At 42.0% G+C, this 16,044-nt stretch overlaps 1 protein-coding gene across 14 annotated transcripts in view; it reads left to right on the forward strand.

Moving 5' to 3' along the window:
- Nucleotides 1-16,044, forward strand: part of kif1aa (kinesin family member 1Aa) — a 44,645-nt gene that overhangs the window by 15,178 nt on the left and 13,423 nt on the right. For 7 of the 14 annotated variants that reach the window (XM_044043447.1, XM_044043449.1, XM_044043451.1 and 4 more), the window contains 19 exons: nt 2,292-2,425; nt 2,890-2,969; nt 3,160-3,235; nt 3,770-3,849; nt 4,453-4,559; nt 4,651-4,731; nt 6,097-6,277; nt 6,631-6,703; nt 6,937-7,027; nt 7,554-7,702; nt 7,817-7,995; nt 9,009-9,185; nt 11,004-11,342; nt 14,026-14,144; nt 14,237-14,343; nt 14,444-14,573; nt 15,268-15,424; nt 15,530-15,620; nt 15,713-15,831. In XM_044043447.1, coding sequence (XP_043899382.1) covers nt 2,292-2,425; nt 2,890-2,969; nt 3,160-3,235; nt 3,770-3,849; nt 4,453-4,559; nt 4,651-4,731; nt 6,097-6,277; nt 6,631-6,703; nt 6,937-7,027; nt 7,554-7,702; nt 7,817-7,995; nt 9,009-9,185; nt 11,004-11,342; nt 14,026-14,144; nt 14,237-14,343; nt 14,444-14,573; nt 15,268-15,424; nt 15,530-15,620; nt 15,713-15,831 — 2,470 coding nt within the window. The remainder of the gene's footprint in view (nt 1-2,291; nt 2,426-2,889; nt 2,970-3,159; nt 3,236-3,769; nt 3,850-4,452; nt 4,560-4,650; nt 4,732-6,096; nt 6,278-6,630; nt 6,704-6,936; nt 7,028-7,553; nt 7,703-7,816; nt 7,996-9,008; nt 9,186-11,003; nt 11,343-14,025; nt 14,145-14,236; nt 14,344-14,443; nt 14,574-15,267; nt 15,425-15,529; nt 15,621-15,712; nt 15,832-16,044) is intronic. The other 7 variants (XM_044043448.1, XM_044043458.1, XM_044043461.1 and 4 more) reach the window with 3 other exon arrangements.

The raw sequence follows: 16,044 nt of genomic DNA on the forward strand, positions 1-16,044 counted from the left end.
GTTGTCTGTATACCTAGTATTAACTCCAATATTGGCTGGTTATTTGAGTTAATGTTGCCTTTTCACCATCTCAAACCAGTCTGTTTTGTTTACGCAGAACTGGATATTTTCTCTTTTTTGTATCATTTCAGTAGATCAGCAGTTTCTGAAAGTCTCATATCAGCCACCATGCCACATTCAGTGTTACTTACCTGTAAATCACCTTCCTTCCTCATCCTGATGCTTAGTTCGAACCTCAATAGTTCGTATCTTCCCAGTCTACGTGCCGAAATGCTGCCATGTGATTGGCTGAGAAGATCGCAGGGCTTAGTGGTTGAGCAGGCGTACCTAATAAAGTGACCTGTGATCAAAGACTATAATTGAATTCTTCTATTTTTCAATATTAGAAACAATTCATATCTTTAAATACTCATAAATACCTGGCATTAGTATGATATTCAATATCAATAGTGTCCTCTGTGGTAATGCGCCATCTTGTTTTAACTCTATAACAAAGTTGATATTGTTTTAAAGCTAGACTTAATCGCAACTCAGACTGCAATCACTATCAGAAAAATGGAAATTAGATATTCAACCAAAATTAGTCCGCCGGTGGACTGATATCTTTAACATTAAAGACTGTCTTTACTTAGATTTTGTAGACTACACGGTTACGCGACAAATGGCTTAACTGTAATATTTAGAAAGGCTGAAAATAACTGATCACTTTAGTAATTGATTAAGCTGTCAATTCACTTTTGTTTTGTCCATTAACTGCAGAAATGAAGAACGTTGTGTAAAATGTCAATCCGTGTCGGCTGATTAGATATTTGTGTTAACAAGCCGTTGAACCGCTGTACCTAATAAAGTGGCCAGTGAGTATTTATATTATTATATCGTGTTGTACAGGTCTAAGATAATTTTCACTGCGTGTGCCACATCATGGTGCTGCAGAGATCATGTGACTGACCTGGTAACCGTGGCATCAGTGGGACAAAGCTTTACTGTTCATGAACCAGCACCAGAGCAATATAATATGGGAAGTTTTATGGGAGCACAGTATGATAAGATATGTTTCATCCCCTTTCATCTATCATTTCCCTGATGTAGAGACTGCAGCCTCAGATTTCCCCTGACAGAGTCTGTCTGGCTCTGTCGCCTCCTGAGAGAGGGGGGGGGAGGGGGGGGCAGACATCACACAGTAAACACAGCACGACGATGACGATGACGATGAGGATGCAGCCTTTGCTTACAGACAAGAGTATTATCACATAGTGCACAGTATTGGATCTGTGAGGTCGTCATCTCATGTTATGCCATAAAATGTTTACTGTCTTAATCACATGGATTCATTAACTGCAAAAGCGATATTATACAACTCATCCTGGCGGGCGGCAGCCTGTCCAGATGGATAGGTGTGATACATTTTCCCAATTTATTGCTCTGTGTTGCCATGGCGGTAGCAGCAGCAGCAGCAGCAGCAGCAGCAGCAGCAGCAGCAGCAGCAGCAGCCCTGGGGTTTGATATTCTTCATTTTGTAGAGTCAGTCACAGGCCTTTTAGGTGCAACAACAAGACAGTGAACATAATAAAGTCAAATATACAAATGAAGGACTCGTCGTGTCTGGTTCGCTGCCAATGAAATTGATTTCTAGCGTCATTAATTTGCTAATTTAATGCATCAAGAGTGCATCTTGCTGCTTTTGGATAATAACCTTAATTGGGATATCTGGCTCGCCAGTGTTCTGTGCAGGAAACACAACCCCGTTACAAATGAGTCACTTAGCCTCTGCACGTACAGTAGGGTTACGTATTTTATTTGATTCATTTTGTTTTTGCCATTTATATGATGCTTTATTGAGAAATGGGCAAGTGAATCCCTGTCTTCATAGATTTTCTTTTATCAGATGAACAGTACTGTATGTTTCCTTGTTTTTGAATGATGCTGCTTGATTGTCTCTGCACTTTCATTGGTCATGGTTGGCTGACGGCCTTGTTGCATCTTTTTTAAGTTGGTCTTCTCTGCGTGCGGCTTCTCACTGGCACTGCTCGTATGCTCGCAGTTCAAATTTCTCTCTGTGGGTTAGATTTGTTTCAAGCTACATATCTTCTTTCTTTTCTACTCTTTCCCTTCTTTCCTTCTTCCTTATTTGTTCACGTTTTTTCCATTTTCTTTATTCCCTGTTATTGATTATTTCCGAAACCCACTCCCTGTACACTCCGTCCCTCCTGCCCCCCCGACAGACCTGTCCGATTTCACGAACAATAACAATAAAGGCCAAGCTGTCAATCAAAGGGGTGATCTCTCCACAGTGACCAATGCCATGACGGGGATGAGTCCCTCTCCGTCTCTCACAGCCTTGTCCAGCCGCGCTGGATCCATCGCCAGTCTGCACGACCGCATCATGTTCAGCCCGGGCAGCGAAGAAGCCATCGAGCGGCTGAAGGTGAGCGGACAGAGCGCACGTATGATGTTCATCTGCTGTACAGACGCACTGCACATATGTTCCAAACAACCTATTCATCAGGATTTATTTGTATAGCACTTTTCCACTCTCTGTCTGTCTGTCTGTCTGTCTGTCTGTCTATCTGTGCAGCTATCATTAGCTGCATGAGCAAGCAAGGACTAGTTCACAACCTGAAGTGCAGATGATTTCCATACAAAGCACTCACCAGATACAGTATTTGTTATTTTAGCTCACAAACTCATTCATTAGTCACTTTCTCACCACTCTGTCTTCCCCAAAGTCGCCCCGTCCTTTGTATTGATATTTTATGTACATTTTCAATAAGATTTTCATGTTTTGCACATTCCTTTTCACAGCGACATACTTAAATTCCATTGATTCATGTGGACTAAACTAAAACAAACGAGAAACGACTGCTTACCCCTTTCTTCTTTAAATGTCAGGAAACAGAGAAAATCATTGCCGAACTCAATGAAACCTGGGAAGAGAAACTTCGCCGGACAGAGGCCATTAGAATGGAAAGGTATTTCTCGTTTCGTTTTAGTAGCAGTATCCTCTTTTTGAGATTTATTGTTCATAAATTGTGAATGAAAGGATTGCATCGAAATGTAATCAGACAGCAATCTGGTAATGTTTAATAAAAAAGCAGGAGCCTACACTGCACATGAATCCTGCATGAAATATGCTGTAATATATTCACTCTTCATCCACAGAGAGGCCTTGCTCGCTGAAATGGGCGTTGCGATACGAGAAGATGGCGGAACAGTTGGTGTGTTCTCCCCTAAGAAGGTATAAACGCTGTAAAACTCCTCTGTGAGCTGATGCTTATCATTTAAATGACTGACTTAACTGCTTGTTTATTGACCCCAAAGCCCACCGATAACCCTAGAAAGCCCGAGCCCGTATTTATCGACACAGTCGGGCTGTTTTCCCCCAATGAGGTTTGTAGCTGTGTTTAAGCGTTAAAGACCTTTCCTCTGAGTGAGTGCTCGCCAAGGCAGCTGAGATGAGGGTTTCTCGGTTTTCATTAAGTCTTACTGTAAATCTGCTTCATCACTCACTTCAAACACTCTCCTCACAGCACTGGGTGTAAACTGGGACGATGATGGTTTGGGCCCCATTTTGGTGATTTAAGGCTGTTTGCCTGCAGCTACAGAACATGTGGCTGAGACAACATTCAACACTCGTGCTGTGACGCTGTGGAGGCTGAAACTGACTGCATGGTTTTAATTGTGACTTGTCTTTTTCACTACTGTACACTACTGTATGCTTATGTCATATTGTAAATAATGTGTATGTTGATCACCATTTGTTCTGTGGCAGACGCCTCATTTGGTGAACCTCAACGAGGATCCTCTGATGTCTGAGTGCCTCCTGTACTACATCAAAGACGGAATCACCAGGTGAGAGAGCCTTGAAATATGATGCTATAATCTATAATGTAAAAAATATTACCCACTTAAATGGTATTTTGAGACAGAAGTGAGTAACTCCAAAGTTTTGATTTATAATAATATTGCTATTATGATTTGATTTTGATGTTTTCTTTGGCCAATGCCAGTCTTTAGAAATTGTTGCACCTTATGGACAATAATGTATGACGTCAATTTGATTTATTTATTTAAGTTTAATTATAATATTTATAAGTATTTGAATAATAACAAATGAGACACTTAAACATTTGTTGAACAACAATTTTTATGTAATTGTGAGAAATTGAATGTACAATTTTGATTCCATCATGCATCCATTTTTTTTTCAATCAAATCAAACAACAATCAAAAGCACAATTATGATAAAAGTTCTGACTGTGTTTGATGAATAAAGTTACAATGGAACATACAATGGAAATAAGAAATAGGAAAAACAGTGAAATAAGTTGGTAGATCACTTGTTGTTCGTCGCACATGAACACTGAAAACAAACAAAGACTAATTGTTGAGTTGACATGTTATTCAAAAAGAGCATGAAGACGATGAGTTATTCTGTCTCCTTTGTATTTTCAGGGTTGGTCGTTTAGACGCCAGCAGTCGCCAGGACATCGTCCTCAGTGGCCACTTCATCAAGGACGAGCACTGCACCTTTACCAGTTCTGATGATCCAACAGGAGAAAGTGAGGAATCCTTGGCTTTAATCTGTTCAATCAGTTTAATATTAACAGACAGGAAGAAAAACCTGACGTTCTTTTCCCTGTTCCTAAGCAGCTGTTGTCCTGGAGCCTTGTGAAGGAGCTGAGACTTACGTCAACGGAAAGAGAGTGACTGAGCCCACTGTCCTCAGATCAGGTCAGTCAGTGTCCAGTGTTTATGTTTGTATTTACATTCCTATTGCTGCCTTCAAGTGGGGCCCATTAACTTGGTCCAGGGCATTGGAAGTGTGTACTTGGTTGTTCAAATGGTTGTGAAAACATCACTGATGGCAAAGGCAATACCAGCTAATGTGCAGTCACAGGTGATGCATGTAAAACAGGGGTGTCAAACTCATTTTTGTTCAGGGGCCACATACAGCACAATTTTATCTCAAGTTGGCCAGACCAGTAAAAATAGTAAAGTAATAGCATAATAACCTATGAGCAACAAGAACTCCTTGCTTTTTTTCTCCTTTGGTTTACATTTAATGAAGAATATTTTTACCAAACATGACATTTCTTGAGAAATATAAGTGCAATTTCAACAATATCGTGCCTAAATGTACTATTTACACATCACACTGGATCTAAAATGGCACAAACATTTAGTCACAGGTATCTGGAAGAGAAAAATATTGTATTTGACATTACATTTGGATTGTAATCGTAGTGTGAAATTTTAACAAATTCATCCTGTGGGCCGGATTGGACCCGCTGGCGGGCCGGATCTGGCCCCCGGGCCGTATGTTTGACACCCCTGATGTAAAATATGTGCAACAGTGACCTTTATTATGTTAATCAATCACTGCATGAGTGTGCTTGCTCGATTCTGTGAAAAAACAGAAATGAAATGCTGCATTTTTTTTAACATATAATAACATATTCATACACATAATAATAATAATAATAATAATAATACATCTGTTAGCAGCAGACAGCGGTGTAAAGGAAAAGAGTGTCTTACCTTAGAGCAGCAGTGGAGAATTATCACACGAGGGGAGACGACAGCGTCACAACAACAAACTGTAAAAACGTTTTATTTAAGTTAAATATCCACTGACACATGGGAAACACAGTGGAACACATAGTTTGCATGTTCTCTCCGTGTGCTCGTGGGTTTTCTCCGGGTTCTTTAGTTTCCAAAAACATGCAGAGGTTCATTTTAAATTGACCGTAGCTGTGAATGTGGGAGTGAGTGGTTGTTCGTCTCTACGGCAGCTGGGATTGGCTCCAGCGGCCCCTCATGTGCCAGTGGATATTGTTATCCATTATCTACTATTTATCCTCCCAGTTTCTCTGTCCAGGACAAAAGATTCCACAAATCGAAACATAGAGATTGCAGCCCACAGAAAAAGTATTTTGTGAATATACTGGCTGCGCTATTGCTATCAGGCATTATTGCAATGTAACATGTTTCCTCAATTTGTGAAATCTGAGCTGTTAGAAATGCTCCACTTACACTGTCATGAGGAAATGGACTCATCAAAGACACGATACATCGATATATTTGATATGCCTGCAGGAAATCGCATCATCCTGGGGAAGAGCCATGTGTTCCGGTTCAACCACCCCGTGCAGGCTCGGGCCGAGCGGGAGAGGACACCCTGCGCCGAGACGCCTGCTGAGCCCGTGGACTGGGCCTTCGCCCAGAGGGAGCTGCTGGATAAGCAGGGCATTGACATGAAGCAGGAAATGGAGCAGAGGTATCGGAAAGAGCAGCCGTGCATAATGTGGACAAGAGGGGAAAGGAGAGCAATGTCACTGTAGGGGGGGAAGTCATAATCGCTGCCACGTTCCACCGGCCTACAGCACACTGTGCACTTCACAACAGCAATGCTTAGGTTTCCAGAATGGAAAATGAACCAACCCCGAGCTGAACACATCAGCCAGGCTGTTACCTGGGTTTGCACTGCTTTAAATGAACCAAATAGCTCAAAAAGAACAAGATTCTGGCATCATCATCATGTCAAGTTAGCGAGGCCAGCCCATGTGACCTAAACCTGAATATACTCTGTTTTCTGCAGCCTCTTTGGTTGATGTGTGTTTGTGTCTGCAGGCTGCAGGAGCTGGAGGATCAGTATCGCAAAGAAAGGGAGGAGGCCAACAACCTGCTGGAACAGCAAAGACTGGTACAGTAATGAAACAGCACTCTAGTAGCGTGAATCAGTAAATCTGTAAAAAATTGCTAAAAATATGATAGAAAATCTAATTCAATTGTATTTTATTACGTTGGTTTTCACTTGTTTTCACACGTTTCAAAACTACAACAGCCTTCTAAATTATACTTTCCCTCCCTTAATTAAAAATAAATAAATAAATGCTTAACTCACACTGTGTTTTTACACAAATCTTAATTGTTCAGGATTATGAGAGCAAGCTGGAAGCTCTTCAGAAGCAAGTGGACCGTTATTACCCAGAAGCTACAGAGGAAGAGGAGGAGCTAGAAGAAGAAGGTAGTGCATACTCATACACATCCACCTTTGCATGTCTATGATTGGTTGAGAAAGATTCTCCCTAAATCAGGGGTCTCCAACTCGCGGCCCAGGGGCCACAGGTGGCCCGCCAGTCAATGTCCTGCGGCCCTACACTTATTTTGAAATTATAAAATTCAACATTGAATTATATAAAAGCCTGTGTAGTGTTTTAATTACAATTGTCTACATGGATATTTTGATTTAATATTTTAATTCTGTTATTTACAGATTCATTTTGCGTCATACAAACACTTTTACTTTGAAATGGTGTGCGATATTTGTAATTGCAACATCATGATGGATTATCAAGATAAAATTCTTCTTCTAATCTTCTTCTAATCTAATCTTCTTCTAATCACTAAACTGTAAACTGTAAACTTTTTTACCGAATTGTTGCACTTATTTCACGTGACCCTGCCCCTCCTGACCAGACTAGAAGTTCACTGGCCCCCAGCTCATTTGAGTTTGAGGCCCCTGCCCTAAATGATGACCTTTTGCCCCACAGTGCAATGGACAGAGAGGGAGCGGGAGCTCGCTGTGTGGAGCTTTCGCAAGTGGAGGTGCTACCAGTTCACCTCACTCCGTGACCTGTTGTGGGGAAACGCCATCTTCCTCAAAGAGGCCAACGCCATCAGCGTGGAACTCAAGAAGAAGGTCCAGCATGCCTCAGTGATTTGATGCTCCACTCTGTGATCTGATGGCATAATACAGATGTGTGACTGTGCTGTGCTGTGCTGTGTGTGTGTGTGTGTGTGTGTGTGTCTGCAGGTCCAGTTCCAGTTTGTGCTGCTGACAGATACTCTCTACTCGCCTCTGCCTCCCGACCTGCTGCCCCCAGAAGAAACTAAAGAGAGAGAAAAGAGACAATTCCCACGCACCATTGTGGCTGTGGAGGTGCAGGATCAGAAAAATGGAGCCACCCACTACTGGACATTAGAAAAACTAAGGTAAAATACTAAATCAGTAAAAGATAGCAAAACAGGCAACAGTGTAAGTGTATTAGCGGCACGTAATAATGAGACTGCACAGTGTAATAAAACCAGGACTCCTTCACTTACCCCTCCCTTTCTCAAAAGAACTAAGGTGGCCCACATACCAGAAATCCTCTCCACTCTTTGTCTTTGTTGCACATTCTCTGGCTGCTTTGTCCTTGGTGACTGCTATAGAAACACAGTGGCCCAAGATGACCACCTCAGTAAAGAAAAGTTCATAAAAGGCTTTTACACATCTTGTTTCGACCCACTTAATCACATCAGTGCCAAACTTAAAAGGGGGTCATTCTTGGCCCTTAGGCTTCTCTCCTACTAACTTTCAAGAACGTCTGGGAAGTCATTTTGTAGAGCTGCAACTAACAGTTATTTTCATAATGGATTCATCTGTTCATTCATTGATTCATCGTTTGGTCCATAAATATATCAGAAAACCTTAAAAAAACGTGGATCGGCGTTCGTCAAACCTGGAAATGATGACATTCTCAAATGTCTTGTTTTTAATGAAAAGCAAAAGAAATGAAGAAAATATTCACTTATAAGAAGCGTAAATAATCGTAAATCTTCAAGCCAATTAATCAATTAACAAAATTGAAAACATTAATCAATTCATCGATTAATCGTTTCATCGTTAAAGAATCTTAAAGTATCTACTACACCACAGTCATATAGAGTAATTTCACGGTGCTGTTTTCTGTAAGAATTACTTACGAATGAATTCATGTAAAATGTCTTTATTGTGACAGTGATGTCATCTAATTTCCATCTGTAATCTTTACGCAGGTTGATGTAACTTAATTAACACATAAATACACATACATTATATGACACATATTAAAAATATTAAAGAAAGGTCTATTTAGTGTTGTAGGTTAAATTTTATTGTATTGGTTATGTTTTTAGATCTCGGGCTCCAGTTCCTAAGAATTCATTGGAATAATTGTCATTTTTCTCCGTCCTGATCTTCGCAGGCAGAGGCTGGATCTCATGAGAGAGATGTACGACCGTGCAGCGGATGTGCCCAACACCACCAGCGGCACCAGCGGCACCACCGGCACCACCACCGCCACCAAGGAGGAGTCTGAAAATGTGATGACTGGAGGCGACCCCTTTTATGACCGCTTTCCCTGGTTCCGTCTGGTCGGCAGGTAAATGCTGGACACCATTTCTCTCGTAGAGTGAATAAACAGGGCGGGGAGAGAGGAGGAGGAGGAGGAGGAGGAGGAGGACGGCGGCGGCGGCGAGTAAACAGACGCCCAGTGTTTGTCCTACTTGACCTTTCAGGATAATGCCAGGCTGTTTGTTGTAACTGCCACCTATTGTGCATGTGCTCAAGCCAAGGACCCTAACAATGGAGACACTAGCATTGAGCAGTCAACAGCCCACTTCATTATGACATATACTGACGTCACATGTCGCCATTTTAACCAACAACACAGACATCAGTCATTTATCAGCCGATTAAAAAGCACTTGAAGGTTTTGAATTGAATCATTTCATGTAAAATGTGTTCTCTATGTTGTTAGTTGTTTTAAATATGTAAGAGTTTGTGAAGTGAAACAAGGCTCCGCTTTACATCTCTGTCTTTCTCTGTCACTGTGAATCTACTGTATCTCTACTGGACGTAGACGATGCAGCTTTAACCCATTTAACCCACAGGATGGACTGACAATGAGGGATTGTTGGTTCCAGGAGCACGGTGGACATGGTTTCTTCAGTTCATTTACTGCCGTTACTGTCTTTATTTCTTTGGCACACATTCTCATAACCTCTCTGCCAAGAAATCTCCCTCCCTCCCTCTCTCCCTCTCCCTCCCTCTCCCTCTCTCTCTCTCTATCGCAGATGGGTCCTACACCTAGTTACATAATATTCAGTAAAAACGTCATGCACGTCTTTGACGTTATTTAGCTCCTGTGAGTCAAGCAAAAACAAAACAAGGCAGCAGTATTATGCTCATTCATAATAAATGAGGATTAACACTGGCTATCTAATAAAATGTGATAGTCCACAGATATTATGTTTTCTGAGACAAAGTTGGCCTGACTCAGTGTGACTGTTTTTTAATATAAGTAAATGATTTAAGAATAAATGAACCTCAATAGCTTCTCACAGTCAACCTGCAACACAACAGTCAAGTCACTGAACCCTTGAGTGCGACATGAGTTTCTTCTTCCTCTAATAAAGAGGTGTAATGCTGCCCTCTACAGTCCAAGGTTCTTAATCACAGTTTGAAGTTGTCCTTCATTCCTCCCTCTCATTGTAGGTCAACACAGTTGATAGTTCTTTTCACCCAAGTGCTTTGTCGCCTCCTCAGTCTCCCCACCACAGTGTGAAGCTCTCCCTCACTCCCATCCTCGCTCCAACACCTCTAGACTCCTCCAGAGTTCAGTCTCAGTTTAAATCAGCAGAGTGTAAAAGCCAAGAGGAGAAAAAACACTTCTCCACAGATGTACATGGCTGGAATACTTACTTTTCCTTACTTGAATTCATGTACTTATAGATATATATATACATAGATTATTCTATGAAGTACAATCGCAAATTTCGAGTTTATATCATTTGGAAGAAAATATAACAATCTATGACAGCATTAGTTATGTCTGGATGAATGAAGACTCTCAAGGTCCATCACATCCTAAAGCTGAGACAGGATGGCGCCTCCTTAAACTAAACATCACCTATTTTTGAATCTAAAACCGTCTGAAAATCCCATGTCTTGTAAATCAGGGCTTGAAAGAAGGAAAGAAGGAATTTCCCGACTGTAGTGTCCATGGTCATTTATTGGGCTCATGCTCAGACACACCTCGGTTTCCACTCTCTGACTCCACTGAAACATCCAGACAGGATGAAGGGTTTCTCCACAGTGGGCCACTCCACACTGTGCTCCACCCCCACTCTTGTCTGAACAAGTGTGTGCTTTCTCTCTCACTGTACTAACCTAGTTCCCATGTCTCTGGCTGCACCAGAAACCCCATTTTCAACACATGCATGAGCGAGCGCATGAGTGACCCCACCCCGTCCCCGACTCTCTCCAACTCTGAGATTACTGAGCTGGCTGACTCGCAGCAGGAGGGTCGAGGGGAGAAGGAGGAGTTGGAGGAGTTGGAGGACCTGGATGATGATATCTTTTTGGACGACCCGTGCTTGGAGCTCGGGGGAGAGGAGGAGGAGGAGGAGGAGGAGGATGAGGATGATGATGATGATGGTGATGATGATGATGATGATGAGGGAGAGCTCTGCCGAGGCTCCAGCGAAGGCCAGGATCCCTTTTACGACCGCTCACCATTATTCAGTGTAGTGGGAAGGTTGGTGAGGTTTCAGGGGAGCATGCTGGTGGAGGAAACTAGCTCTTTCACGCTGAGACAGAGAGGGTGTGGTTGCCTGAATATCTAACACAACACGATGTTCTCACAAAGTCCTCACTCAGCAACACACACACACACACAGTGACTGTCTTGGTTAGTTAATAACCAAAGATCTAGTGTCCAGGTTAAAGATTAGGCTTTTTGGTTTAATTCATTCATATATTTTCCCTTCTTCCGTAGCTTTAACACGAACATGGATTTCATTCGTTTATTTTGAAGAGATTCAGTGATAATAACTCTCCACTTTAGTTTCTGTTCCCTGTTGCAAATATCTGCGACACATGTCAAACTTCTATCTATAATTATTACTATCTACTGTATAACTATTTCTAACACTGGAGTAGACATTTCTGCGCTTCAAGGTTTATTTTTGCTTCTTGGTTCCAAGCATTTTCAAGCTTTCTATTTTAAAGCTGTTGTAGGCAGAATTGCCAGAAAATGAGTTGTTTTTCATGAAGTGATTAAATACTAACATTGTGGGATCAGGGCTGTTTGTCCCGAGACCCTCATACAGAACCAGATGAGCATGGACAGACCAGATCAGAAGAAAATCCCTCCACCTCTGGAACACTTGCTATTGAGATGTGTCTTATTTATAGACTGTATATAAAATGGATGCAGTTGTACAGATTCTTGATTTGACCTATGACCTGTCAGTTTTGGAAACTAGGTTCAAAGACGTCGGTAGGCACCTATTAGATGATACCAGCTGTCAATCATATTTTTTTTTTTTTTTTTTTTTTTTTTTTTTTTTAATTGTGTTCTCTTGAAGAGCCAAATAGCTGGAAAATGTTTACTGAAATTATACTTTACTCAAAGGAGATCTATTTACAACCACCTGAGTCTCCCCCTGGTGGCTGACTGCTACTTTCATTCTACGTCCTAGGATTCACTCCAGAACGCTGTGTCCACTTTTATGTACAGTCTATGGTTTTATTGCGTTAACTGTCCAAATCCCCTTTAAGAATCATTGTCTTTTGACGTTGCGGCATAGATAGCTGCTGAAATAGCAACGTGTTCTAACAGCTGCTTAGTAGAACCTGTCCTGTGATTGGTCGGAGTCTCTTATCAGGGGCCAAGAGTCTAGAGGAAGTGCAGTCCTTAGTATAGATTGTTTTTACATCACTATTATTGATCGGTAATGTCAAAAATATTGCCTACCAGAGCTTTAAATCAGTTGCTTGGTTTTGTTTGTTTTTCTTTTCATTTAATGCTTTCTTCTTTCTTTTTTTTGAACACACAAACCAAAAATGCTTCTAACTCATATTACATTTCCACTTGAACAGCTGCTTCCAGTCAGCCAGTGTGGGTCACCACCACATACCACCTGTGTACATGAAAAGTCAAGCACTGTTGATGCTCGGCGGCTGCTTGAGTTCTATGTGTCTCACTTGCAGCTCATTTGCTCAGAGTAGGAGCGCTCACCAGTCTTATGGAGTACACTGACGTCTGATTTGCATAGCACAGCAGCCCAGAGCGAGATGTTCTCAGCATGCTGGGAAACCTGGATGAGCGCGAAAGAGACTGAAAGTGATTCACATGAAAAGCGAAAAAAGAAAAAGCTAAAGTGAAGTTAAAGTGAAGGAAGACTCAGAATCTCATGATGAAAGAGCTGGTTTCTGCTGCAGCTGTCTCTTTTAGGCATGCCAGAGCACAAGTCTTTTTATTTCGTCAGTTCTAACTTGACTACGTCTGATGATGAACTAGTGCCCCGATTATTATACTTTTTTTTTTTTTTTGCACAAATTAGCACTTTGCAAGGTGCTCTTTGATTTCTGGTGTCATCCATTGGTTTTTCAAGCTGTTGGCAGTTCTGTTTTTTTTAATTCAAGCTGAGCCATGTTCCGTATGACTATTTATGTTCCATTTGCTTTTGATTCATTTGAGTCTGGAGGTTGAAAGCATTTTTGTTCCCCTTTTTTTGTCCTGAGCATGCCTTCTTTGCACCTCACCAATCTTGTCATATGCCTCTCCTTTTTTACGCTCCACCCTTAAATGTCTACCCCTACTGGCTTGTGGGAAGTGTGATCTTTGACTGCAAGATCACGCACCGTAGCTTAAAAACAAACCACAGACTGAACTAAGGAGGAGAAACATTTGTAACTCAGTTCCTCTGACATCTATATTCTCACCTCAAAATTTCTTCATTTAAATCGTACCTAATCTGTGGCCTCTATTGTTATAATTTGGCTCTGTACATTTGAAGCACATGCTAGGGCAGTAGGATATAATCATTAAAGATTAAGACCGATCATTTCAGGTTGATATTGACCTGTTTGAAGTCACTGATTTTAAAGTTGACTGCATACATGCTCCTTAGCCTCACCAGGCTCCCATTAGTCTACTGCAAAAGTGAAGGAATACTGCATGCGACCCATACTTGTCCAAATACAATTACATAGCTCTAGATGGTGAGGTTATGCCCCTATATGAAGCGATAGTAAAGGGCAGCCATGGCCATCGCAAGAGCAGTCCCAGCTTCTGTTTGGTTGCTTTGCAGCTCTGTGTTCTGTTGTCCAGTCCAGTGACATTTATCAAGTGTAACACATCTCCTCGGTTTGTTTTGTGTCTAATCCGTCATTGTCTCTCTCTCTCTCTCTCTCTCTCTCTGCTCCTTATCCAGGGCTTTTGTTTATCTCAGTAACCTACTGTACCCGGTTCCCCTCGTCCACCGCGTGGCCATCGTCAGCGAGAAGGGAGAAGTGAAGGGCTTCCTCCGCGTGGCGGTGCAGGCCATATCAGGTAAGGCTCGAATCCTCGTCGTTGAGACAGAGGAGACGTGAAGGGACTGAAAGAACAGGCTGTGTGTGACTTCTTGCGGGAGTCAAGTGAAGGTGCTTTGTGTTTCCCTCCAGCGGATGAGGAAGCTCCCGACTACGGCTCGGGAGTGCGGCAGTCTGGCACTGCCAAGATCTCATTCGAGGATCAACAATATGAAAAGGTAGAGAAAACCACTCACATTCACATGAAATCAAAACTGGGCTTTTGTTTCTGTGCACGTCTCTGTACTAACCAGTGTGTTTTAAAACTTGCTTTTGCAGTTCCAGTCTGAATCCTGCTCTGTGGGACTGTCCCGGACAGGGATTTCCCAGGAGGAGCTTCGTATAGTGGAGGGCGAGGGTCAGAATGCAGAAATGGGACCCTCAGCTGATGAGGTCAACAACAACACATGTGCGGGTAATCGTATTTTATGAGTGGATGGAGGTACATTTTTGTTTGTGTGAGTGTGTGTGTGTGTGATGACCTCATTCCATTTTGTGTACTTGTCAGGTTTGTTTTTCCTCTTTTATCTTAAAAGATAAGTAGATGATAGGGCACATTCAACATCCATAGATCTCACTTTACAACAATACATTCAGTGTTTTTTTGGATCATATTGCATTTAAACTTGTCTCTCGCCAATAGCCAATCGAGTGAATTTGACCAACATAGGACCAAAACTGATACTGAGCATCATATAGAGTGACTCAGTCCACTGTGTGCTGTAAATCCAAGGAGATTGACTGATATATCGCAAAACCTAATGGACTGAATATGTCTGATCCTTATGATTCCCTCTGTGTGCTTTTTACGAGTGTGGAAACAGCCGGAGAGGAAATTCTTCCATTTTTCCACCTGCAGTATAGTAGTATAGCTTCAACTTCCCAATTAACTTCCATTCATCTTACTTCAGAGAGTCACTAAACGTTTAAGAGCATGGAGGGAAACAAAAACGCGTATATAATCACATTATATACGTGTGTAAAGGTGCCAGAGGACCTTGGTTGCGTGACGTCAGCTACCGACGCTCTATTGGCTCATTTCTAATTCTCAACCCACGTTAGCCCAAAGCTGTGTCCTAAACTGAGTGTAACTTTTTTTGCAGCTGGTGACGAGCCGGAGAATCCGCTGAAGCCCGCTCAGGACGGCCAGCTCGATGCTGTGGAGCATCTCAGGATTGGTGACGTCTTTACCTTCAGGGTCACCGTCCTGCAGGCGTCGAGCATCCCTGCGGAATACGCTGACATCTTCTGTCAGTTCAAGTATGCATTCGTCACCATGCTTTCATAATTACTCTCCTGATTTTGAGCAGTCACCTCATTTGTCTTTGACAGTTTCACATATAAATTTCACCGCTTTGGTTTCAGCTTCATCCACCGACATGATGAGGCTTTCTCGACAGAACCCCTAAAAAACACCGGCCGTGGGCCGCCTCTCGGCTTCTACCATGTGCAGAATGTAAGAAGCGTCCACACAGATCCTGCTCCATGGTGTTTTATTGCTGGTTTGAAGACATCATGTACTTAAACAGCACTGTTTTTTTTTTACAGATTGCTGTTGAAGTCACTAAATCCTTCGTTGACTACATCAAGACTCAGCCAATCGTGTTTGAGGTGTTTGGACACTACCAGAAACAGCCTTTCCTTCCTCTCTGTAAAGATGTCATCAGGTACTAAAATAGACATTAAAGCAGACATCACATGGACAACTGGTGATCTGCAGACCACTCAATAAATTTTCATATATCAACACATTATGGGGTTTGCAATGTTGCGCAGAAGCTTTGTTCCAAGCAGTGACGTTATTAGTTTTATTATATTTCTCAGTAGCATGTTGCTAATGTCACTGTTTCCTGAATTTGTTGTTGTTTACTGTTAAAATG

The sequence above is a fragment of the Solea senegalensis genome, linkage group LG14 (assembly GCF_019176455.1).
Source record: "Solea senegalensis isolate Sse05_10M linkage group LG14, IFAPA_SoseM_1, whole genome shotgun sequence".
In the NCBI taxonomy this organism is placed as follows: domain Eukaryota; kingdom Metazoa; phylum Chordata; class Actinopteri; order Pleuronectiformes; family Soleidae; genus Solea; species Solea senegalensis.